This window comes from Ochotona curzoniae, unplaced genomic scaffold (genome assembly GCF_017591425.1).
Source record: "Ochotona curzoniae isolate NIBS_2020 unplaced genomic scaffold, NIBS_Ocur_1.0 scaffold_2453, whole genome shotgun sequence".
Classification (NCBI taxonomy): domain Eukaryota; kingdom Metazoa; phylum Chordata; class Mammalia; order Lagomorpha; family Ochotonidae; genus Ochotona; species Ochotona curzoniae.
This window is the reverse complement of record NW_024467094.1, coordinates 24,575,521-24,602,551: the sequence shown is the minus strand read 5'-3', so window position 1 is coordinate 24,602,551 and position 27,031 is coordinate 24,575,521. Positions and strand designations below refer to the sequence as shown.

The 27,031-nt window shown below is 37.3% G+C and overlaps 1 protein-coding gene across 1 annotated transcript in view; it reads left to right on the top strand.

Moving 5' to 3' along the window:
- The window catches only part of STXBP4 (syntaxin binding protein 4), a 132,927-nt gene that overhangs the window by 49,366 nt on the left and 56,530 nt on the right, over nt 1-27,031 (top strand). The window contains exons 14-17 of the mRNA XM_041000289.1: nt 17,489-17,665; nt 20,943-21,059; nt 22,395-22,444; nt 24,217-24,353. Of these exons, the coding sequence (XP_040856223.1) occupies nt 17,489-17,665; nt 20,943-21,059; nt 22,395-22,444; nt 24,217-24,353 (481 nt within the window). The remainder of the gene's footprint in view (nt 1-17,488; nt 17,666-20,942; nt 21,060-22,394; nt 22,445-24,216; nt 24,354-27,031) is intronic.

Genomic DNA, 27,031 nt, shown 5'->3' with positions numbered 1-27,031 from the left:
GAGATTCAGTTCCATGCTGCTGTGCTTGAGATCCAGCACCCTTCTGCTACTCTTGGAAAAGCCACAGGAAGTACTCAAGTTCCTGTCACCAACATGAGAAGCTGAGATGGAGTTCAGAGTCCTTGCCTGTAATTTAGCCCAGATACGTAGCTATTGAAGCCATGTGGGGATTGAACCAGTAGGTGGAAGACCTTTTTATCTGCCCTTCTTCCACTCTGCCTTTTATCCAAATAAAGAAATATTTTAAAAAGAGTAAGTACCTGGCACGGCATCCCATATGTTTAGTGGTTTCAGTCCCAACTGCTCCACTTTTTTTTTTTAAGATTTCTGTGTTTATTTTTATTGGAAAGGCATATTAACAGAGAAAAGTAGATACACAAAGACAGATCATCCATCTACTGTGTTCATTCCCCAAGTGGCCGCAACTGCCATAGCTGAGACAATTCGAAGCCAAGAGCCAGAAGCTTCTTGTGGGTCTTCCACGTGGGTACAGGGTCCCAAGGCTTTGGGCAGTGCTTGACTGCTTTCCCAGGCCTCAGGCAGGGAGCTGGATGGGAAGTGGCCAGCTGCTCCACCTCTTTGCTTATGGCCAAAGCAGCAGCAGATGATGACTCAATTCGTTAGGCCCCCTGTTATGATGAACGGAAACCCAGCAGGAGCTCCTGGTCCTTGGCTTCAAACTGACCCGGCTTCAGCCACTGCAGCCATTTGGAAGTAAATCAGCTGATGAAAGATCCATCTCTCTGTACCATCTCTCTCTTGCTGTCATTCTAACTGTGCTTTCAAATAAATAAACATTTCAGCTATTAGATTCAATAGCATATAAAATGATAAAGATAAAAAGAATTTATACATATTTATAAAAGGAGAGAGAGAATATTTTTTTAGAATGAATGTTAATGTATTTATTTGAAGAGAAGTTATGGGTTTAACCTTTTTTGCTAAATGATTAACTTTCATTGTATATTTTTTTTAAAGATTTATTTATTTTTATTGCAAAGTCAGATATATCTAGAGAGGAGAAGAGACAGAGGAAGATCTTCCATCTGTTGATTCACTGCCCAAGTGACTGCAACAGCCAGAGCTGAGCCAATCTGAAGCCAGGAGCCAGGAGCTCTTCCAGGTCTCTCCTCAGGGGTGCAGGGTCTCAAAGCTTTGAGCTGTTCTCGACTGCTTTCCCAGACCACAAGCGGGGAGCAGGGCCGTCGGGATTAGAACTGACGCATATATGGGATCCTGGTGCCCTGAAGGCAAGGACTTTATTTACTAGGCCACCACGCTGGGCCCACGGGCTTAACCTTTCTGGCAGGCAAGTAGAAGCTTAACCTATCATGCCATGGTGCTGATCCCATGGAGAGAGACTCATAACACAATGAATATTGAGTTGTCACATGAATCAGTATAGTAGATGATGGGTTATCTGGTTAAAGCCACCTAGGTTTATATCCAGACCAGTGTGCCTCTTGCTAGCTTTTTGCCTTTAGCAAGCTGTTTCACTTCTGTAGGCTTCTGCTTCTGATCCTTGGAATGCATTGATAACAAGATGCTTCCCAAGAATATGAGAACTATTAAGTGAGATATCACACATAAAACAAGCATGTTCAACAAATATAAAGTATTGTGGTAGAAACAATGTTCTAGCCCACTTACCTTAGCCCTTGACCCTTGGCCCTTTGTGCCCAAATCTACTATGTAAAGTTCATCAGAACAAAATAAATTTTAAAAAACAATTGTGGTTATTATTTTAAGCAATAGGAAAAAGAGCAAGAGGTAGAATTCTTTGTTTTAATCTTTATAAGGGATATTTAATTCCAGTGGAGGACATAAAAGGAACTTTCCGTAGATAAAATAAAATGCATATGATCTTGGCCATGCGAGAGGTTCCCAGGTAGAAGTCACAGCAGGAAAATTATGATATATAAAAGGGGAATACTGAGAGCAAAAATTGGCCCTCCTATTTATTCTGTCTTTACACTTGTTCTTAATATTTGTGTGTCTTCATCTCTAAAAAGTGGTAATATCTGGGTCGGATGCAATAATTTAGCAGCTAAAGTCCTCACCCTACATATACTAGGATTCCCTACGGGTACTGGTTCATGTTCCTGCGGCCCCACTTCCCATCCAGCTTGTGGCCTGGGAGAGGCTCCTGGCTCCTGGATTTGGATCTGTTTGGCTGCAATTGTTACAGCTAGTTGGGGAGTGAACCAGCAGATGGAGGATCATCTTCTCTGTCTCTCCTCCTCTCTGTATATCTGACTTTACAATAAAAATAAATCTTTTAAAAAAAGATATCATTGTTGAGCTGTAATTTCTGCATCAAAGATGTACATCATTTGAGTACTAAATGTAAGCTAATGACTAGTGTCAGTGAATTAATCAGCATCAATAATTTCTATAGACAATTTGTATAGACCTTGCTCATCTGCACATTTGGTGCAGACAGCATGAGTTGTGATGATACCTGTATGAATCATAATTGGTAATTAAACTAAAATACTTACTATTTTACTAGACGATCATTAATTGATTTCCTAATTGCTTCAACATTTGTCCATAAAGTAGGTAGAAACAAACTTGGAAATTTAAAATGAAGACCCAAATACTAATGCAGAATGAAATAAGCATGACACAATAGTAATATCACAGAATGATTAAAAGAAACTAAAGATAAGCTACATTTTCATGATAAAATGCAATTAACATTTGCAAATGTGATTTTTGTGTAAGAAATTTTAAAAATATGTAAAGATGTGAGCCATATGAAGAGACATTTTGCTACTGCATAGTAAATTTGTTAAAACATTTTTTCCTAACTATCAAAAGGACAATGCAATTACTATAAAATCAGATGTAATAACATTTGTAACTGGCCAGCTAAAAAAATAGCTTCAATTGTTGCATCAAAGAGTAAACTGGAGGGAAACAGAGAATATGTACAGACCGTTGTGATTAGAACCCTGATCTAGAACTCTCCATCTTTCCTACTCAGAGCATCAACAATAACAACAGTGCTAGCAACATTTGAAACTTAGTAGAAATGTAGAATTTCAGGTCTGAGCCTGGAACTAAGGAATCAATTTCTGCTTTTGAGAAATCCTTAGGCTATTTCTATGCACCTTAAAATCTCAGAAGCTCTTGTCCAGGTTTTTCACAATGGAGAATTGATCTGGGTCACAGTAATGGGAATACACTTAAGGAATTTATGTGGAAGATAGCGTGAGGATAAAGTCCACCAGAATTGTATTAATAATCCAAAAAATACAATGATAAACAGAGTGTTCGGTGAAAGCTTTGTAATTAGTGACTAACCAGCTTTTTGAGACAATTAACACAGGATAAGGAAGGTTGAGGATATAGATGTTTTAATTCATACTATTTAAAATATAGTTTTGTCAAAATTCATTTCAAATACATATATGCACCTTTATATATCAACTCACATAATTCTGAAACACTAATAATTCAAAACCACATATGGTAAAAATAGCCCACTGAAAATCAACTCTGAAACTGACCACTTTTATAACATATTGACCATGCATATCAGTTTCTTTTATGTATGTAGACTGATGGTATTCTGCTAGGGTAATTTTGTTGATAAAGATTTAATGAAAGGGCACTGCGAATGGCTCAGTGGCTAAATCCTCACCTTGCAAGCTCCAGGATCCCTTGTGGAAGTGTCTTGGTTGCTCCACTTCCTCTCCAGCTCTCTGCTTGTGGCCTGGGAAAGCAGTAGAGGATGGCTCAAAGCCTTGCATCCGCGTGGGAGACCCGGAAGAGTCTCCAGGCTCCTGGGCTCAGATTGGCTTGGCTCCATTCATTGCAACCATTTTGGGGAGTGAGCCAGCAGATGAAGATCTTCTGTCTCTCCTGTGTAATTCTACCTTTGCAATAAAAATAATTTAAAAGATTACTGAAAGAGTTCCTCTGTTTTAGTAAAACACTGTTCCTATTTTCCAAGGATGTGTTTCTTAATTCACAAAGTCTAAATATCACAAACAGTACGTATAACTCTTTTTAAAACTTGTGAATATCAGGAACTTGAAATATATGAGATTCTTCCTTTGATTTGTAACCCTTTGAGCCTGTTGGCATCAGTTCCTGTAAAACAAATGATTACAGCATATAAATCTTATAAACACACAGTTAACCTAATTGTTAAAACACCTCCTAGATTGATTTTTCAATTTATTGTCCAGTGGTGGTTACAAGTTGCTTTGCAAGGAAGCTGAGAACATAAATTGATACTGTGTATTAAGTCGTGTGTAGAGAGGCAAAGAGACAGAGAGGAGACACATATACTCACACACGCACGCACACAGGAACACCAAATCTTCCATCTCCGGTTCACTCCCCATATGGCTTAGAGGCCCTCCAGGCTGAGCAAAGCCAGGATTTTAGAATTGCATCCGAATCTCTTGGTGATGACTTTTGTAAACTTAGAATTATTGTCAGACAGTGGCCTGATCCTAAAAAACAGAATGATCTTTTCTTTCAAAGGTTAATCAGCTATTTTGAATTATACACACTGACTTACCACATTTCCTGTAGTGTGCTGAAAACAGGACCAGGAGAAAGGAAGAAATAATGAAAAGGAAAGATGAAGCTATACATGGGTACTTTTTCCCAAACAATCAAATCCACTGTTTTCAGCATCAGTAGCTACCAGAATACTTACCATTCTGTGAAGATTTTACTGTAAAAATGAAATGTTTTCTTGTTGAGAGTTTTTATGCCTTACTGGATAATCTGGCCTTTCTGTTTAAAGCCATTATCCAATTTCCCATAAAATTATACTAGTTATTTTTTCTTCAAGTTCTAACAACTTTTAACAAGCATGAGCTGTTCTAGCAACTTCTTTTGATCGATTTTCTAAAACCTACTCTCACACTTAAATTATTTTTAAAGTTTCTTTCAGCATAGTGTTATGACCTAAGGCAGCAATGAATTGTCGAACAATCCAAGCCAAAACATTTAGCTTGTCTGAACCAGCCTTTGCCCTGAAGAAACATGGGAAATTATTCATATGCCAATTTTGCTGTGCTCAGATAAGCCCATTTGTACTTGGCTTCACCTGTGCAAAATGTTGGGGCAAATGCTTGAGGAGGACATGAAGTCCTGAGACCAAAGTGTAAGATCAGATCAGCACAAAGTTCTCTGTGGACAGCTGAGGCTAAGAGCAGCCAGTGCAGCTGGCATGCAGGCTGTCTTCCGTTACAGACACAGTAACAAAGGAAGCTTCAAGAACAGTTCAAATCCAAAGTGTTTAAAGAGAGTGACAATAAATTGTTGCTAAAGAAACATTTATATTTTTACACTGTTAGAAATTACATTCCTTGGTGAATTTGTTTAAAAAGTCTAATTTTTAGAATTGATATAACTACCCTCTCCCTTTTCATTCTTTAGTGATCTAAAACCTCAATAGATTTGCAGTTTAGTATTAATATGTTCTCTGAGACATCATGTCTAGACAGAAAAACAAGACTAATATGTATATGTGATATATCAGTCTTTGGGGTTCTAGAGCACATTGTAGTAATATTTGTTACCATTTTAGACAATTGTGTGTGGTCTCAGTGTCAACTTTATTTTTTCCATTAAGAAACCTTTTTTACCAATGTCTGTCACACCACTTTATGATAACCACAGCCACCTCCTCTCACCTCTAGCCATAATGTCTAGAAATCACTCATCTATTCTCCATAGTCATGTCATTTCAGGAATGTGTTACTCATGGAATCATATAGTATGTCACTTTTTTGATACTGATATTTTCTTTTTAAACATTTATTTATTTTAAAGGCTGAGTTAGAGAGGGAGAAAGAGACAGGAAGGGAGAGAGGAAGAGAGAAGAACAGAGGGAGAGACAGAGAGAAAGAGAGAAACCACTGTGCCCTGATGTACTTCCTAAATAAGAAACTTCTATCTCCTGATTCACTCCTCAGGTGACCATAAGACTGGAACTGGGTTGGGCAAAAGCCAGGTGCCAAGAACTCCATCCTGGTGACCATGTAGATAACAGGGGCCCAAGTACTTGAGCCACCTTCTGCTACTTTCTTAGTTGCATTAACAGGATGGTTACCGGAAACAGAGTAATCAGACTGCATTGGTACTCTGACACAGACTTGGCATCCAGAGTGTCAGCTTAAGTTGCTGTGCCCAATGCCAGCAGATACTGGCTTTTATCATTCAGTGCTACTCCCTTGGGAATCCATCCAAATCATTTTACATATCGTTAAGTTGTTGTTTTTGATAGATGAGTACATATAAATTGGTTTAATCTGAATAAGTTTAGTGGATTCTGTCTGTTATTTTCCTGGTTACCACATTTGATAGTAATAATATAACCATTGAGGAAGACCACTGGAGAGCAAAGGATGACATCTCCATGTTATCCCTTATATCTGTCTGTATGTGAATCTACAATTCTCTCACATGTTTTTGAAAAAAAGTCTTTAAGAAACTATAAAGCTCTTAAAAGTAAGGCTATGAATCTGATAGAAGAAACTCACTAAACAAACTTAGTTGGATTTAAGTATTAATACCCTTTTTGTGATGTGGAAAATGATTCCAGTGTTCTGCACCATTGTACTCTGCCCAAGAAACTGCCTAAGAGGAACACAGTTTCCTTGGAAAAGGAGAACCATGAGAAAATAGCTTTTGGACAGCTATGTTGGCATTCTTGTTTACAAAGGCATTGCCTATACCTAATGATTCACTCAATGTGAATGCAGCATTGTAAGCAAGCATTGGCAAATGAAAGTTATCTATGTCAAAATCCCCATTTCCAAAGAGTTGATTGTTTTTGTAATATAGGAAAAAAATCTTACACTCTGCAGGAGTCTGAATTTTTTTTTTCTAAAACTAACTTTTGTTTTGTACCCTGTTTATACTCTTGGCCCATTTTAATTGTTGGATTAATTACAGTCACATAATTTACAATTTGCAGTGTTGGAGGAATTTGGAAGAGGGAAAATCTCATTCTTCATAAAGAATTGCTGTATTAACTGTACAAGGTCAGGATCCTTCAAAGTGATGGTGCCAGAGTGTTAGCTCCACACTGTGAGCCACTCATCCTCTGAGTGTCATTGCTGCTTAGCACACTCCTTCATCATTTATTTCATGCATGTCTAAATGACTTACGGCATATATGACTTGTGACAGAGACTAGGTAAGAGAAATCAGGCAGTACTTATTAAAAACTTTTTTTTATACAGGCACTTTGAAAGTCACATAACTAGTATATAAGAAGCACTCAATCTAATAATAAGAAAGAATAGAGCAACTCCCTTCTCTTCAGAGAGAGCATTTCCTGGTAGATGCCCTGTAGCTGTTGAGTCATGAGAGGCATATTTACACAAAAAAGTAGGCCTTGTTCTATCATTGTTGTTATTTATTTATTTATTTATTATTTTTGATTATTATCATTTTATGATACAGTTCCATAGACTCCTGGTATTTCCCTTATCTCATCCCCAATTCCCCTCCCGTAGTTCCTCTATATCATTACTAAAGTGTAGTTCTTCATCTACAATAACATTTTTGTCATTTAACTAAAAACTGATGCGCATTTATAAAACTCCTTAGTTGCTACAAGAACACCTTTTGGTGTATGCTTCAAACATCCCTGTAAATACCAAACATTTTATATATATATGTATATATATATATTTCAAAGATTTGTTTACTTACTCTGAAAGAGTTACACATAGAGAAAGATCTTCCATTTGCTAGTTCACTGTCCAGATGGCCGCAACAGCCAGGGCTGTGCCAAGCCAAAGCCAGGAACTTCTGGGTCTTCCACCTGAGTGGTTGGGGCTCCAAACAGTTGGGTTGCCATCCACTGCTTTCCCCAAGTCATTAGCAGGGAGCCAGATCAGAACTGGAGCAGACAAGACACAAACCAGCACCAGTATGCTAATGTCGCAGGTGATGACTTTTATCCACTGCACTGTGATGTTGGCCCTCATTGTATGATTCTTAATGTTAAAGGAATATATATGCATTGAACTGCCAAACTAATAGCTACCCAAGGAGAAAGTGATAAGGCAGTTAATACTGAAAAACTTTTATCTTTGCTGTCTACTGTGTGAGAAACATATTCACCCTGTTGCTTTAATATATGACACTTAACATTGTATTAAATGATTTTTCCACAATCTTTTTAGAATTAAAAACTGATTTCTCTAGTCATGTCTCATACCTCATAAATAAGTCACTGTCTGCAAATATGGCACTTTAATTCATCTTTTTCCATGTTGTAGATCAAAGATTGACTATGATGGGACTGCTGTTGTGATAGAGCAGGTTGGACCACCACCTGTTACTGATCGAGCTCCCTACTTGATGCACCTGGGAAAGCTGGGAAAGATGGCCTGGGTGTTTGGGCCCCTGCCACCCAAGACTGGATGGAGCTTCTGCCTCCTGGCTTCTTGTTCCAGGCTATCGTGGCCGCTTGGGGAGTGAATGAGCAAATAGAAAGCATTGCCCTCCCTCTCTTTTCCTCTCCCTCTGTCTATAACTCTGCTTTTCAAATAAACTAAAAAAATTTTTTTGAAAAGCTAGTGCAAGACTATTCACTTCAAATTAGATTATGAACTGCATGGTATTTCTTCAGTGTTGAAGGCAGCTCATTTCCTGGTGAGATTACCAGCACTTTTCTGCCACTCCTGCCTTTGGCCTCCTGTCTTACCTGTCGTTCTTTCTACTCTTGCTTTTTTTTGTGTGTTTGCTCCTTTTTTTCTTTCTCTATTTCCCATTTCAATATATAAGATGCTTTTAATAAAGTTATTAGAGGGCAAGTATTTCCCCTACATATAAATTATCTTTCTACTTAAAAAAAAACAAGTTATTGTTGCAGCAATATTTGTCTCTATAATTTCTCCTATTGTGTATCTTTCCTAGAAGTATTTAAGATATATTCTTACTTCATTCACTTGCTTTCCAAAGTCTTCTCATTTTAACCCATCTATGTGTTTGTGTGTGTGTGTCCACATTTTGCACTTTTTTACTTCATACTTCATTTTCATAACTACTTACAATTATAGAATTAATTTTTACATAATTCAGGGTCTGTGTAGGTTTCTCTGGTTGACCTGAGGCATAAACTGCCTGCTAGGAATTGCATTAGTAGGAAGCTGGAATTAGAAGCTGGGGTCAGTAGCTGGAGCCATGAATTTGTGTATTCCAGTACAGGATATAGACATCTTAACTTCTAGGCTAAACACCTAGTCCTGTTTGGTCTTTTAAATTGCTTTGTCAACATGTGTTCATTGAGTGAATAACCGGTGTTGGCCAGTACCTACAATTTTCGCTTTACATACGCCTTCAGTACTTGATTCATGTCCCATCATGTTTCTTCATGACTGTGAAATTTAGATAGTTAGATCTTATATCTAGTTTTAAATGTATAACTCTGAGTTAAGTTTGTTCAATACAAAATATAAAGAAAATTTAGTTCTAATTGACTTAAATTCCTAATGGTTAATTTCAAAGGAAAACTTTTATTTTGAGATCAAGTCTTCCGTGAAAACCCAAACTTCAGAAAAATTCTGTATGTTTTCTGTGTCAGTCCAGATAACAGAAAATGATGGCAGTAAGGCTAGATCTTTAGAAACATTTTTAGGATGTGTCCATAACCTATAACCTTGGGTTCTTTAAAAGTCCTAAAGGGAACATGAGAGAGCTTATTACAAGAAAATATCTGAATTGAGAATGAGATATTGGTTTGGTTTCTGTACATGAAGAACCTGTTTACCTGGTTCTGTCATTTGCTCCTAGGTGAGATGTGGCTCGTACTGATTGGATACTTTAGAGTGCATGGTGCTTAAATTGATTGGGTGTCTGTATTCACGTCACTACACTTGATTGGACAAATTGTATTGGGGGCTGATGTGAGTTTAGTTGATTGAATGATTCCTATCATGTGCCATTGCTCTCTTAGTTGACCAGGTGATTGTTACTTAAAAACCACTGAACACAGCTGGTCAGGGCTGCTCCCCTCTTCCACATATAGTGATATGGGACAGTCCGCCCACCAGTGAATGAAGACTCCCAAGCTTCCAACAGCCGGCCTCTGTCTCATTTATGGGATGGTTTTAGTCAGCTTACAACAATTATACCTAAAAACGTAGCCTTTGACGTGTATCGTGTTTTGCTGAAGAGATGTCAAACTCCAGTTATGCAAGGAAGTTTCTAATGTTACAAGTCTTCTCTTTTAGCATACTTGTACCAGAATTGAAGAATTAGGAAAATGATTTTTATGTGGTTTACTAAATTAGAAAACATGTGTTTGGGATGAAATACCTTGTCAAAACAGGCTTTTAAAATTAAGTACTTATTTGAAAGTTATAGGAGGAGAGAAAAAGATCATCTATTGCTTCGTTTACTCCCAGTGACCTCAAAGGCCTGGACTGGGTCAGTCAGAAAGCTGAAACCAGAAACTGAATCCAGGTCTCCCACATGGATGTCAGGGGCCCAGGTATTTGCACCTCATCTGCTGCTCTCCCAGGAACATTAGCAGGAAGTTGAAGCAGTAGAACCAGGCCTTCCTGGGCACTGGGACAGGAGCTGCTGGCATCACAATTGGTAGCTTAAGCCCTGCTGCACACCACAAACCCCACACAGGGTTTTAACTAATTGACATTTATAATGTGAACAAGTTTCACTCGATAAAATTTATCACATTAGATATATTTGTGTATCTTCCCTGGATCCCTGGATTAGAGACTCCAGTTTATTTTAAAAGATTGAAAATTCGTTGATTCTTTTTTTATATATATATATCAGAGGCTGAAATCAATTTTGTACCTTGTGGAGAATGAGGAAGTTATGGGTAAAGAAGTTACAGCTCTTGGGAGGGTCAATTAGAGCTAATTATAATTTGATGGACCTGCTTTTTCTCTTGAGAACTTAAGGAAATCTTTTGTAAAGTGAGGACCTGTTCAATGCAAGACTCATGGAGGGACAAGAATGCTGAAGCTTCTGTGGAGCTTAACAAAGGGAGCAGGGGTGGTGATGTGTGCTGCGGTTAGAGCTAAAGAAGACTTGGGGTGGAGCAAGGTGTGTAGTGAGCAAGGACTGTCTGCTTATGCAATAGGAATCTTACAGTCAGCAGCCACCTGTGGTCATCTCTATCAGATAGAGATGAGATAGAAAGGGAGCTATCACGTAGAAATGTCTGCCTGCATTAGCTGTTTATTGATGTAGCTAGCTATAGACTTTCTTTTACAAAAGTCAGCTTTTCAAAATAATTTTTGCTGATGCAGAAATTTGGAGTTTCTCTCAGTCATTTGAAATAAGCAAAAGAAATATATTTGGAGTGGGATATTTTCATCTTCTTTAGTGATGTGAGTGGAAAATAAGGAATGGCTACAAGTTACATCAGGAGTTAAGACATCGCAGTGCTTCATAACTTGTTAAACAGGTGGAATTGTGAGATGGATAGGTACCTGGAGAGGAAGTGAGCAAAGAGAAAGCAGAGAGCACGTACCAGAGGTGATAAAGTGTCCCATGAATTCTCCTCTAAATACATCCAAGCTTAAAGGATGAGTTGTAAACTCACTCATGAACATCTACAAAGTTGTTGAGATTATCCACTGAAATATATATTATATGTATTCTAATAAATCTATGGATTAAAGAAATGAGATATAATATACTTTTAAACACACTTCGTTTTACAGCCCTCTTCCTATGTAACCCTTCATCTTTTTCACAAGCTGTCAAGGAAGCAAGAAAGAATGGGTTTCCAATGAGTGGATGTAGGAAGCTGATAAGAGCGGTGCTTTTTAGAGCTTGGTAGCATAAGTTACGTTACACTGAAGCATATATCTTTTTGCAGCTCCTTTTTCTCCTGTCAGCCATTGACATTTTGAAAGATTTACTGGTTAGTTTAAGAAGTACAGAATTTATAAGTTTAGTGATGTAGATGTGTTGGCCTAATTACAAAAGAGCAGCTGCAGTTAATGCTTTTTCCTTCTACTTTAGGGAGCCATTATAGCTCATAACTAGAGAAGAAAGGGTTTTACATAGTTATTGCTATCATTAAAAAAGACATGTGCCAATTATATTTCCAGAAAACTTTTCTAAAGTTAGGAGCTGGCATTACTAATTAAGTGCCTTAGGAAAACCCTTAATATGTTACGTAGTCAGACCCTCTTTGCACAGGTGATTATTACATTTTTCTATAGTAGTAAAGATGAAAGGGGGAAAATTATAGAACTATAACAGTCGCATTAACCCTCCTGTAAGAGTTGTTTTGATCTTATAAAGTAAGTGTTATTTATACACAGGTGAATAATTTGGTCTTAGAGAATTACAGAAGATGAAAGAAAAAAAAACAGTGTGCTAATATTCTGACCAATGTATGTTCCATTCATAAGTTCATTAAAAAAATTTAGATATTAACTTTATGAGGAAAAGATTCTGTCTGTGGAGAATCACAGAATACATTATGCCTTCTCTGAGTTAATTTGTGTCCCTCGTACAGTCAAAGAGCTAGTCCAAACCATGTAGATTCTACAAAAAAATTTTTATTCATTTGAATTATATTTTCCAAAAAAAAATTTGGTCTGATCTCCCCTAAAGATTCGCTGTGAAATTATGAGGTGGAAAAGTGGCCTTTTGCAAAAGGACACTGTGAGTTTTCTTAGTGTTTCCAAAAAAAAAAAAAAAATGGTGAGAAAGTTTACTTCATAATTCAAGGTTTCTTTCTAATGCTGTTGTTCTTAATGCCCACTAACATATAGCACTTGTACTGATTTTTCTGATTTAATATTAGACCTTATTGGGTTTGGTTTTTTAAAGTCATCTAGATTTCTAAACTGAATTAAACTCTCCTTAATGCTAAGTAAGTCAGCAAATTAACTACAGCGTTCACCCTGATGGGATTTCAGGCTCACAGTGAGGTGCTGGGAAGATTCTAGCTCAAGTGCTGCTTGCATAGAGGATTTTTACATTTATTTAATAGAAGGCAGCCCAGGAGGAAAAGAGAACATGGATTTATGTGATCCTGCATGGCTAAATACGGCCACTGCTGTTATCTTTTCTTTGCTGCTTCCTCCAAGAGTCATCATTGCACTGATCTTTTAAACAGCCATTCATTGGGAATTGGGCTAGAACTTTGCTAAGGGGTCACATTCACCAGCCTGACAATTTTACATTTACTAAAGAAATAGCATGGATTTATTCAGCATCAAAACCTCTGCATCTTTTAACACCCAACTGCATTTCACACTGCATTACCATCAGTACACTACACTGGCTATATAAATTGCATCCAGATTCTTCACTTAATTAACTAGCATTCTTTGGACAAAAATAAAAGTGTTTTTTTTTTAGAGGAAGAAAAGCTGAATGAAGTGAATGTGAAAGAGACAAATCATTGTTATTATTTTTTGCATCTGTGGAGAGTTTGCTGCTGCTCCCCTAATGTGACAGTTATACAGAGAACACTTCAGGAAGTTCATGGAAATTGAGATTAAAAGATAAGTTTTGTTTAATTTACTTGAGAAGTGACAGAAAAGGCATCTGAAATCTGCTGGTTTGCCTGCCAAATACCTGCAAGAGCTGGGACTGTACCAGATCTGCAACCAGGACTGGGAATTCAATCTGGACTTACTACATAGCAGCAGGGGCCCAACTGCCTGAGTCGCCACGTACTGTCTCCCGAGGTGGCACACTTTAGCAGAAAGATGGAATAGAGAGCAGAGGTGAGACACAGTTTATGTTAGTGCAAAAAATTCTGAAATCCAAGTATATTTTTTCCATAGTATATCTATTTTTTCTTAAGTTTTTTCTAGATTTCACGTATGCGTCAATTTGAAAAATGCAAATATTATGTATCCATATATATGATCAAATATGTATATGCCATTTATGTACATATGATTGAATAAATGAGCAACAGTATAGTAGACTCAAATGTGTCAAATGTGTTTGAGTCTACTGTAATAGTCACATCCTAAGTTTATGTAGGCGTGAGTAGTGATGATATCATCATATACAAGTTTTGTTTTTGGTGGGGGATGAAGTTAGGAATTGAATGCAATTCAAATGGGAAGAATGAGAATTTCTAGACACTATTTCCCTCCTCCAAACACTCACAGCAGCTGTGACTAGGGGAGACTGAGGCTAGGAGCCAGGAGGAATACAGTCCAGGTCTCCCACACGAGTGGCAAGAGTGTAATTATGTGTTAATATGAAGATAGAGTCAGGAACTTGGGGCAGGTATGAACCCCAATATGGACATGAGCATCCTCCCCTCCCCTTTAACTGCTTGATCAGTCTCTTGCCCTGTGCATTTTTTTAAATGTTCTATAGTTGGCAAGATAGTGTGTCATCATAGCCAACAATGCAAACTTTGTAGATTCCATGGGTCAAATCCTAACTCTTAGATTTATGATTCTAGGCAAGCTCCTGAAGCTTTCAGTTCTTTGTGACTTATCTGTAAAATGAAGTTCCAGGGCCGGGCGGTGGCGCAAGTGGTTAAGGTCCTCACCTTGCACGCCCGGGATCCCATATGGGTGCCGGTTCTATCCCGGCAGCCCTGCTTCCCTTCCAGCTCCCTGCCTGTGGCCCAGGAAAGCAGTCGAGGACCGCACAAAGCTTTGGGACCCTGCACCCATGTGGGAGAGCCGGAAGAGGCTCCTGGCTTCGGATCGGCATAGCATTGGCCATTGCGCTCACTTGGGGAGTGATTCATCGGACGGAGGATCTTCCTGTCTGTCTCTCCTCTCTGTATATCCGCCTTTCCAATAAAAATAATAAAATAAATCTTTAAAAAAAAATGAAATTCCAGGAGGAAGAATAATGGATACTTCTATCATTTGTGCAGATTTGCTGAATGGCCCATAAGGAAGATTTAATACAGTGCTGGCACTTGGAGGAGTTCTTACCTCCTCGTGCACAGCAGTCGTCTGAAGTGAAATTGACCCAACTGTGTCATTGAAGAGTCTTGGTCACCTGGATCTAGCTAGTTGATGTAATGGGTAGATATACCTTTCTTTCCTAGGAATTTCTTTCTAAAAGCGCCTATTACAAAATACAAGGCTCTACAGATGAGAGTGTAGAAGACTGAAGGTTGACTGCCTCTCTCCAGCCTCACTCTGCCTCCATCCCCAGTGACCCAGTCCCTGCCACTTTACCAGGTTGATCTTTGAAAAGCACACTTTCCCCCTGTCATTTTCTGTCATGAAGGCTATGCTCTCCCAATGTCATTTCTACTAGAGCCCAACCTTCATCTACCCTTTCCTCAGCCTTCTTTAGCTTTTACCCCTCGTAGAAAAACTCTGCTGCAATAAAATTGGTCTAATATCATTTCTCAAATGTGCCACATCCTCCTGATCTCTCTGCTTTACGTGGTTCTTTGTGCCTCATACACCCTTCTTTTATCCATTTGTCTTAGCAGTCATATCTATTACCTTAAGGTGAGCCAGAAAGAAGGGGGAAAGATATCTTTTATCCCTTTGTACTTTTAGCAGAAAGCATGGCTGTCTAGAGACAGTAACTGCTAAATAAATGTTACTGAGCTATTGTTCTGTTAGCTCTACTTTCAGACTGTATTTCAAATCTAAACACTTGACACCATCCTCACCACTATCACCATCGTCTAAGGCTTAATTAAATCCCCTGTTCCATTACTCGCCTCCCAGCTTCCAACTTTACCCATCCCTTACAATCACTTTTCAACACGTCAGTGCAAGTGCCTTATCACTGAGATCCATATTTCTTTTCTGCTCAAAACTTGGGATCACTCGCTTGTTGCACTCCAGGTGAAACCAAAGTCCTTACAGTAGTTCACAGAACCCTTAAGCTCTGCCCCCATCACCAGTGACCCTGCCCCTGCCATGCGGGCCTCTGTATTATTCTCTAAACTCACAGTCCTATCTGAGGGTCTCTGTAGAAACAGTTCCCTCTGTGCCTGAGGGTGCTCCTCAGGTGGTCCTGGCTTCATTCTCACTATGAGTCTCAAATACAAATCTCAATGAGATCTTTCCTGGTCATTACTCATTTACCATCTTATCTGCCCCCCCCACCCAAAATGGAGCATAAAGGCAGAGGGGCAAGAGAATGTCAAACCAAGAATCTGATACATGATAAGTAATAAATAGTTATTGAATGGCTGAATGAGAAACTAACCTTTAAGAGTATGTCCATATCCCTAGCCATCCCGGAACATCAAATGTTTTTAGGCTCAAGCAAAAGCAAATGTCCTATAACCATTCTAAGAAAATTAAAATAGCCATAATTTAATATTAGCTATGGCAATTGGAGCAGAAAGTTCCATTGCAGAGAGAGAGAGATTTCTACACACACACACACACACACACACACACACACACACACACTGAGAGAAATGGTGACGTGTCTGTTACATTGTATTTTAAAGTATTATCTTTCACCAAATACCAGGGCACATTTTGAGACAGCAAGTAGTTTTGGCCACTCCTATCTCGTGCTAAGCAGGAGAGTGGCTGGTATGTGGGGCTGTGCTTTGAATTGAGTTTGCCACTTCAGGGCAGAATAAGCTAATGAAGAGAAGATATTAATGCTGAAGTTGGGCAGATCAGGGTTCAAATTCTGGCACTACTGTATTTCCTTAAACTATGTAACTTCTCTGAGCCTGTTTGCTAATGTCTGAAATAATTTGTAATTATGCCTTTCTCTCAAAGTTGTTGTAAAGATTAAATGAGAAAAGACATACAAAACACTTAAACTACAACATGTACTTAATACGTATTTTGCGAACATTGGATCCTCTTGATACCTTGTATGTTTGTGCAGTTGTGTCTGTGTGTATATTACCAAATTCTACCTTTAGACTGAAACCAAAAGGGAGATGTAGCAATTAGAATGAATCTAGGAGATTTGATACCCTCCTTAAAAAAAATTGTTTGAAAGTCAGTTACAAAGAGACAGGAAGACATAGAGGGAGAAAGAGGTCTTTCCTATGCTAGTTCACTCCCCAGGTGGCTACAATAGCCAAGGCTGTGAAGCCAGGAGCCCCAGGAACTTTATCCTGCTCTGCCATGTGCATGACCATCCTTCACTGATTTCTCAGGCCAGTAATGCAGAGCTGGATTGAAAGTGGAGCAGCCTGGATTTGAATCAGCATACATGTGGGATGCCAGTGACACAGGTGGCAGCTTTTACTTGATATGCCACAAAGCCAACCACATGCAGCCTCCTATTTTTACCTTTTGAACCAATTCTTAATCTTCCATTTTCAATTCTTTTTTTTTTCTTTCCTTATTTTCAAATGCTGTTCTAAATTTGTGTGAAGCTAGAGATTCTATGTGGAAAACTATCCAGTGAATTAATGCACACACACACACACACAAAGAACAGGCAGCTACTTCACACAATAAAATAAAATCTTAGTGTTCAAACTTACAGGTGGAAAGTATGTGCATTGATTAAACTTTGAAAGGATAATTTTGTATAAGCTTCTGTTTGTGCTCTCAATGATATTAACTTGGATGTTTAGGAAGCTAAAGCTGTGGTTGAAGAAACAAGAGCTCTGCGAAGTCGCATTCATCTTGCTGAAGCTGCACAGAGGCAGGCCCACAGAATGGAAATGGACTATGAAGAAGTGATCCGTCTGCTAGAGGCCGAGATTACAGAGCTAAAGGCTCAGCTTGCCGAGTGTTCTGACCAAAATAAAGTAAGCAAAACAGCTTCCTCTCCCAGTTACCATGGTTTCCTCGCCGTTGTTATGTATCCTGTTTTCATTTTCTTTTCATCGGCACTTCTAAACTAGGTCAGTGTTTGTCTTCTGTTACTCGGTGATAGGATGGTGTGTCTGTCATGAAGGGTAATGTAAAAGTTGTAAGTCTTTCTTTAGCCACAGTGCTCTGAGATGGAAATGAATGTGCGCAAAATTTATTTCGGTCATTGGTCAATGTTGTTCAAGCAGTAGCCATTCTTGGAACTATTTCACACTTAATTGATTACATTGCTTTTCCCCCTTTTGTTTCTAAACCTACTAATTTGTCTTATGGGAATAGAAGGAGAGGAACCTAGGAATGGGTTTTGCTTTTTGACCAGAGCCAGCAAGGAACTATACCAGTTAAAAATTTTGCCAAAGACTAAAAGTCATTAATACGAAAAAATAGAGTTTGAGCTTGAGATTTTAAATTTAAAGGGTATTAAATTAGACTTCAGTAAACCATCTTCCAATTTCAGAAGTTTTCAGAAACAATGTGAACCTCCCTCCACCTGAATTTCTTTGTTATATAAATTTTCTAGTATATATTATACCGACTGAATAGCCTACAGAAACTATAATTGACATTTGTACCTCACTGAAGTAAGGTGGACAATTGCATAAATTGAAATAGATGCTTTGTAACTTTATAGAAGTGGAAAGCTTAGAAGAAGCCAGCTTTCTCTCTCTCTCTCTCTCTATATATATATATATATACATATATACATATATATGCTATTTTGATATACAGATATAACTGTGCTTTTAAAATAAGTAAAGTCTTTTTTAAAAGAGTATTGCATACATTTGTTGGTTTTTAACCCAGTATTTACATTTATATGTGATTATTTCTGTAGCTTAAAGTGATTCTGAAACTATTTTGGGAAGAATATCGAAATATTAGAGTTACACCTAAATAATTATAGCTACTTTAGAGGGGGAAATTAATGATGTTTTAGACTTTGTTTTTAAATAATATTGTTCTCGGAGTCAGCATGATGGTACAGCAAATTAATCCTCTGCCCTGTGGTGCCAACACCTAGTATGGGCACTGGTTTGTGTCCCAGCTGCTCCACTTCCAGTACAGCTCTCTGCTTATGTCCTGGGAAGGCAGCCAATGGGTGATTAAGTCTTTGGGATTCTGCACCTGCACGGGAGGCCTAGAAAAAGCTCCTAACTCCCAGCTTCAGATCACTTCAGCTCTGACATTTGTGGCCATTTGGGCAATGAATCAGCAGAGGGAAGACTTCTGTCTTTCCTTCTCTCTGTAAGACCTGCCTTTAAAATGAAAATAAATATAAAAAATTTTTGAAAAGTAATAATGTGATTTTTCAAGCAGCTAACATATAATTTTCAATTTGTATTAGTTTGTGTTATTGGCAGGGTTGTAGATGGAGACCTTCCATCCATTTCCCAAATGGCCACAACAGCCAAGGTTAGGCCAGGCCAAAGCCGAGAGCCTGGAACTCCTTCCAGGTTTCTCTTATTGATGACAGGGCACTAAGCTTTTGGGCTATCTTCTCCTGTTTTTTTCTGGAGACTTTAGCAAGGAGCTGGATTGCAAATGGAGCAACCCAGACTAGAACTGGTGATGCTCAAGTGAGATACCAGTGAAGCTTAACCCACTGTGCCACAGTGCTAAGTCTTAGAAGTATCTTTTCATTTATATTCTTATTTGCTAACGTGCTTGGCTTCCTGTTTGCCTCTTCATGTATTTTATTGTCTGGTGTGTTTTGTTTTTATTTCTTGACTTTTTGATTGGTTTACATTTCTATTTTGCCTCCCTGTACCATTGCATGAATTTCCTTCTGATGGGTTAGAAGTTTTACTTTATGATTGTGATTTTGATAGTCTAACCATTTTATGTTCTATTTTAGCATATTATAGAATTCATTTGTGCTATTCCCTTCTAAACACATAAGCACGTTAGAGCATAAATCCAATGAGCAGTTCCTACTTAATTTCTATTTTGTCTTGAATGTTAGTTTCACAAATTAGATAATATAGTAACTTCTTCTGTATCTAGAATTTGTTTAGGTAAACCTTATATATTTATCATTTCTGTACTCAGTGTTCTTTCTTAGTGTTGGGATCATATCCTTTCTTCATGAAATACACCTTTAAGAAATTCATTTAGTAAAATTTGTGGGCAGCAAGAATCTTCATTTGGTTTGAAAAGAATTTCAGTTTTGCTGCATTTCAAGTATTGTTATGTTTGAATCCATTCATTATTACTTCATTTTTGTGAGGTTGGCTATTAGCCTGTCACTTGCTTGCACTTGGTTACCTTGTGTGCGATTTGAAGAAATCATTGGCTTTGACATTCAGCATTTTCACTACAATTAGTCATGTGTTGTCTTACTGCAATTTATACTCTTGGAATCGTCCTGCTTCCTTATCAGTGTCTTTTGCCATTTCTGGAAAACCCTGAGCTATTATTTGAAGCTAATTCTCTTCCCTCCCTTCTAGTTGATTTTGTGTAATTCAGATGGAATATATACCACATCTTCTAATGTTTCTCCTTACCTATTTTTCATTCGTATTTCAATTTTTGTCTTCTGCTCTATCATGACATATTTCCTTACCTATGTCTTCCAGTTCGTGAATTCTCTTTTTAATTGTATCTAATTGAATGTTAAAACCACATATCAAATTGTAGTTTAATTATAAGTACATTTTATTTAGGGGGCTGCTTTTTTTCCCCTGAATCTATATTGGTATTTTCTTGACCCTTTGGTCTACTTTTAACTCTCTCTCTTTATCCTATATCTGGATCATGCTAATATCTTCAGTCCATGTTTCCCTTAGCTGAATTTTAGTCATGGAACTTGTTTTCTCATATTTTTAGTGATATCTATAATTTTGTTTGGTCATGTCTTTTGGCATATGATATATGGGAATTCTTTGAAGTCTAACTTCAGAAAATATCCTTCCAGAGAAGTTTCGTGTTTGCTTTCATTATCCTGGGACCAATTTAAAGTAAATTTTAAGCTTGTGGATTTTCAAGCCACAAAGTCATATGGATTTTGGGCCTAATCCTGTTAGGAATTATTCAGGAGAGTATTATTAAAAAAAAATTTCCTTTTGATTACTTAGCAAAACCAAAATAAAAGCACTACATATCTTTGTAAACATTTTTTTTCTTCTAAGTTTTGGTTCTTAAAACCTGGAAATAGGAAACAGTAATTAAAAGTTGAAAAGATATGTTGATTCGTCTTTTGATATCTCTATCCAGGACAGTGTTCAGGATTTAAGAAAGAGGATCACAGTACTTGATTGCCAGCTGCGGAAATCAGAAATGGCTCGAAAAGCTTATGAGGCATCCACTGAAAAACTTCTTCATTTTATGGAGGTGAGTTTTTCTGTTATAGTCAGACTTCCATATCCATAGATTTCACATACACATAGATTCAACCAGAAGTACATCAGAAATATTCAGCAGAGCAGTATGTCCAGGAGGTTCCAAAAACCAAAATTTGAATTTGGCATGTGGCAAGAAAACACTGTGCTCTGTCTGCAAAAATGAAGCAATGTTAGGCACACACTGCTGTGTCCTGTCGTTTCGTAGATCCTCCATCTCCTCTCAGTGATCACTGTGTGAGCAGTGTCTGTCTCCCACTCGCTTTCTGTATTGCATAGTTAGGCTTACAATGATTGTGTATGTGCTAAACATGCAAGACTTGATTCTTATCTTTTCTTAAAGTGGTAGAACAGGCTTTTGTATAACATTATCATTATGTGTTATAATTAGAAGTGCTTAATTACATGAGCGGCTATATACATGTTATATGCAATTGCTATACCATTAAATGAAAGATGCATAGACAATTTAAGATTTTGATATCAAAGCAGTTGAAGAAACCACCTGCTATAGATCTTGACATTATATTGCATTATAACTTTTTTAAGAAATGTGTAAGCAACTGATCTATCGATAAATGTCATGGTCTTAGGTGGTTAGTAAAACATCTTCCAGGCTGAAAGCAGTGTTACTGACTTAGAGTCAGATTTAGAATTACCTAGAGAGTGAAAAAAAACTAATATTATGCATATTGTTAAGAGAAATAATAGAAATGGACTAACATAATCACAAAGATAAACTCTATTTTGTAATAGTTATTTGTTGTTATCTTCTTAAAAGGCAGACCAACAGAGAGAGGTAGGAAAAAGGAAAGGGAGATTAAGAGATAGAAGGAAAGAAGAGAAATTTCAACCTGCTGGTTCACTGCACACATGGGTGCAACTGCCAAGGCTGAACCAGCCAACTCCACTCAGGTCTTCCATGTGGGTGGCAGGGAGCTCACTACTTGAACCATCATCTGCTGCCTCCCAGGATGCGTTGGTAGGAAGTCAGAGCAGAAGCAGGGTGCACAGGAACTGGCACTCCAGTGTGAAATGAAGGCATGCCCCTGTACCATAGAGCCTAGCTGTATTCCATGTTCTAGTGAACTTTACCTAAAACTCACATTTGCTGTACAAACATAGTTTGATAAATATTGACCTTAAAAAGAAATTTTATAGCTGTTATGTTTCTAAGTAGAGTTGTATATGAACATAATTTATTTTTTTTCCATACATTAGAAACATCCGTTTAATCATAGGGAAGGGGAGTTTGTATAATTCATTGATTACACTTTTAAAAATTGTTTAACTTACATATTTCCTTCACTCTCTTGTTTGTTGCTAGGCTATTCAAGAAGTGTTTTCTGATAATTCTATTTCTTTATCAAATTTAAGGTAAGAGTATTTCCACATTTCACAATGTATGGCCACTGATTAAATTTTCCACCTGGTGATTATGATTAAAATAATAAATAACTCTGATCATTTAAAGATGCCATCAGGTGTCATTTTGTAACATATTAGAAAAAAGATACAGGAGCACATTATTTTGGGTCCTTTTTGTGTAAATGAAATTTCTGGACATTTATGACTTTTATTGATTTGCAAGTGTTGACCTAGTCTTGTGTGTGTCACATAAATACCACTTGATCATGATATATGATCTTTTGATGCAGTTTTAGATCTAGATTATATTTTGTTGAGATTTTTTTTTATCTGTGTTCATCAAGAATATAGGTTTGTAGCTCCTTTTTTGTGTTATATATTTATTGGTTTTGGTATCAAAGTGATTCCAGCATCATAAAAAGAATTTGCCTGAGATTCATGTTCAGTATTTTGGGGTTGTTGAAAAGTATTTGCTGTTAGTATATGCTCTGAAGAATTTGTAGGATTAGGCAGGGAAGCCTTCAAGTGTGGGAATTTTCCTTGATGGGTGACTTGGTTACTGGGATATTTTCAGCTATTATTTTAATAGATTCTCAGTACTGTTTTTATTTTCTTCTCTTCTATAATCCCTAAAAATTTATTCAAAATACTTAGTTGCCTAATAATATCTCATATTTCATACAAGCTTTCTCTACTCTTCTAATTCTTTTCTCTTTATTTTTATCAAATCTTGTCAGAAATGTTTTCCCGTGTTCTGTTGCAATGCTCAATTGTGTGTTTTTTTATTTCATTGACATTTTTATTACCAAAATTTTAGTTTGTTTTTTTCTTTTTTTTTAGTAATTTTGTCTCTTCACTGAATGTTTTATTCATGTTCTTATTTCCTTTATTTCTATCAACAGTTTATTCATATTTTCTTGCATTGCATCTTGGTTTCTTAGGTAAAATCCATTATTTTTAATTGTATTTCTGCCATTTTTTTAGATTTCCTTCAGATCAGGTTCTATTTCTGGAGAATTTTTTGTGTTATTTTAGAGGTGTCACACTACCTTGCTTCCTTGTGCTTCCCAGCACTCATATGGGATGCTGGCATGTGCAAGGGAGGACTTTAGCCACTAGGCTACCATGTCGAGCCCAAGAAGATAGATTTTTTAAAATAAGGAAGGCTTAACCTCAGATTTAAATTGCCCCTTTTCATGTGAAAGTTCTGATTTTTTTGAGGAAAAGCATGTATCACATTTTTAATTATTTCAGAATACATTTCTTTCTGGTAACTCACGTTTCTAAGAAGTGATACAAATGCACGGAGTTATTTCTGATTTAGGAGTAATAAGTGGAACTATTGAAGAGGTAATTTCAGGAGCACACAGAGAGAACGTACATAGCATTACTAGAGGTAATAGTAAATGTTGAGTAAATTTCTGTTCATATGCTAAATTTAAATTAATATAAAACCAAATGAAGGGCTAGATCATGTTAGCAAAACACGGGCACTCAGAAAATAAGCCCAGTAGCTGATTTAAAAACTAGACCATCTTTCTGTTCATTTGTTCTTGCAAAACACCAAATTAGCTTTTTAAATATACCCGTTAATTATATAATTAAGAATTGAAAACAGATAAATATTTATGTGAATTACTTAATACATGGCTGTTGGAATATAATGTTGCTGGAAATAGGAATATTTTATACAACTGTGTGAGTAATACAAATTCGGATTTAACCAACATGAATGGTATCTCTTGTACAAGAAATTCAACTGTTTTTTTTTCTCCTCACAGTGAAAGAAGAGCTGCTTTTGCTTCTCAGACTTCCCTGACACCACTGGGAGGAAGGACCGCGCGAAACATCCCAGCAACCCTGCTGCTGGAGTGTAAGGAACTGGTCAAATCCGTCCGTGCCATACTTGATATGGATTGTAAGTTCTTTCATTCTTTTTCTTATTTGTTTTTTGGATAACTCCTGTAACAATAGGAAACTTTCAAGCCTGACAGTATAATACTGTTAAATATGTTTGTTTGTCTACACTAAAATTGGTAGCTAATCAATAAATATTTTAATGTACCAACTGTAGGGTAAAAATGTTTGCTTTAAAGTGTGCAAAATGGCCTCCTGCTAATTGACACATGTCTTTACTGCTTCTTCCATCCAAAGTCTGTTTCAAGTGGGTAAATTTTAAGTATAAAAATGAGCCAATAGCAACACTAAAAATCTGGAAGAGTGGATTAAAATTGAAGAATTTTTTGATAATGTACAGCAGATGGAATAAGATTGAAGCTACAACCCAGATGAGCAGAAGACTCAAATACAATAGAGATCAAAAAGACAAGACTGCTGAAACAGTTAAGTAGAGCCATAGTGAAGGAAACCTAGGTTCATAGGAAGACGAGAAACAGTCCTGGAGGCAGTCAGCAGGGTAATTAATCAGAGGACTATGGAATAGCTGAACCAGTTCCCTACCTTTAAAGCTGCTGGCTCAGGCATTTGCTCCTTAAGCTGGGGCCAAGCAAACACCCTGTAAAGGAACTGCATGATCTGTCGCTTAAATACCCCTGGAGTCAGCACTGGACTAGAAAAAGAAACAGAGCGATGCCCTAACTGGCACCTGACATATCAGCAGATAGAGACCAGAGGGGAAACTAGATGATTGGAAACTTTCATATTTTTTTCTTCCTATATCAGAAGTGCTTTTGAGTCTTCATTAACTACAACTCTTGTTTTAGTTATTTCTTAACATTTATTTTCTGCAATAAAAATTACAATTTACCTAACTATACTCATAATTTATAAAACTCAAAGACATAGCTTAAAAGTGCTATAAAAGTAGTGATTTAAAATAAACTAGTTCATATTTAAATAGGTGAATGCTTTGTTATAACTATATTATGAGATATAGCCATCCAGTACTTGTACCTACACATGCAGTTGACACAAATGTGACATCTATGAGCATAGATTGATATAGGTACATTATATTATTGATGTTTTAAAAAGAGGTTTTTTTTTTTTTTTAATTGGAAAGACAAACTTAGAGAGAAGGAGAGACAGAAAGATCTTTCATCCACTGGTTACTCCCCTAGTGGCCACAATGGCCGAAACTGAGTCCATCCAAGCCAGGAGTCAGGAGCCTCTCTGGGTCTCCCACAAGGGTACAGGATCCCAAGGCTTTGGGCCATCATCTGCTGATTTCCCAGGCCACCAGCAGGAAGCTGGATGGAAAGTGGAACAGCCAGGACATGAACCAGTGCCCATGTGGGATCCTGGCAGTTACAAAGCAAGGACTTAGCCACTAGGCCAGTGCATCACACTGGGCCCATATTATTGATTAAAATAGCATGCAATTTTCCCACTAGTCTATTGTGCTGGGCCCTAAAGAAATGTATTTTTTCTAAATAAATATGTTTTTAAAATTGAATTTTATATCAAAAATCCTAAAAAAATCATGACATGAATAAATTCCATGGTTTGGGGAAGGAATGGAAATAATCATTACTAATGTGTTATGTTTAAACCTGGAATTTTCTATGCCAGGAATTTTTATGCTGGAGTAGAACCATGGAGGGAAACACCTGCATAGACATAGCCCAGTGGACATTGCCATCAGTAATTGTAATTACCTTACTAGCATTAACCTTTATACCTGTCAAACATAATTATTCAAAGAAAATACTTGAAATTCAGCAGAGCTTCTTTGGAACAATGGTGAAAAATTCCATCTGTACTTTTTTGTTCATTGGAAGAATATACATGGTTTTCTGTGTAAAAACAGTGAATTGTTTCTATATAATCCTTTCATTTAGAAATGTAATTGCTCATGTTGATGTATTTAGTCAGAACTCTTTGATAACTTTATATGACTTAACATTTTATCCTTTGATAATTTTTGATGACTTTGATAAACTCAGTTCAGTTGTTTTTTGTTCTTTAAGCAGTTTTTCTGTGTAAGTATTGAGAAACAGCAGATTTCTACCTTGAGGTAGGCAAGGCATCAGCAACCTTCACCCGATTTCTTTGCTATGGGAGTCTGATTATACCAAGTAACAGAAGCATGGGCAGTTGCCTCCACTTTGTTCTTAGTGTGTGTACCCTAGAATGTTGTACTGTAGAATTGTCTCAGAAATATGAAAGAAAAGATTTTTCTGGTTCTTTTAACTTAGAATCAGGCTCCATGGAGTATCTAGAAGATACTATGATAGTGAAGGCTGTAGAAACCTGATGTAAAACTCTCTTGCCAGCGATATGCACTTGTATACATTTTTACATCCTTGGTTAGAGTATGAACACCTTCTTTGGAATCACAGAAAATGTGAATGCTTCCTGAAAGGTTGCAGACATGGCCATCAGAATACTGCTAACAGAGGACTGTGTGAACCAGGGGACATCTGTCCTCACCAACAGTTTGGATCTGTATAAACAGCATTCTGCAAAATCCCTAAAGTTTCCTAGAGGTGACCCAAACAACCTCCTTGGACTGTTTAATCTCAGAGTCTATTTCCTCTTATAAAATAGCTTAGAACATAATTTCTAGGCAACAGGATTGGGACATTAAATGAAATTCCTCTGAAGTACCTAGCAGAACTCATAGTGGTTTAACAT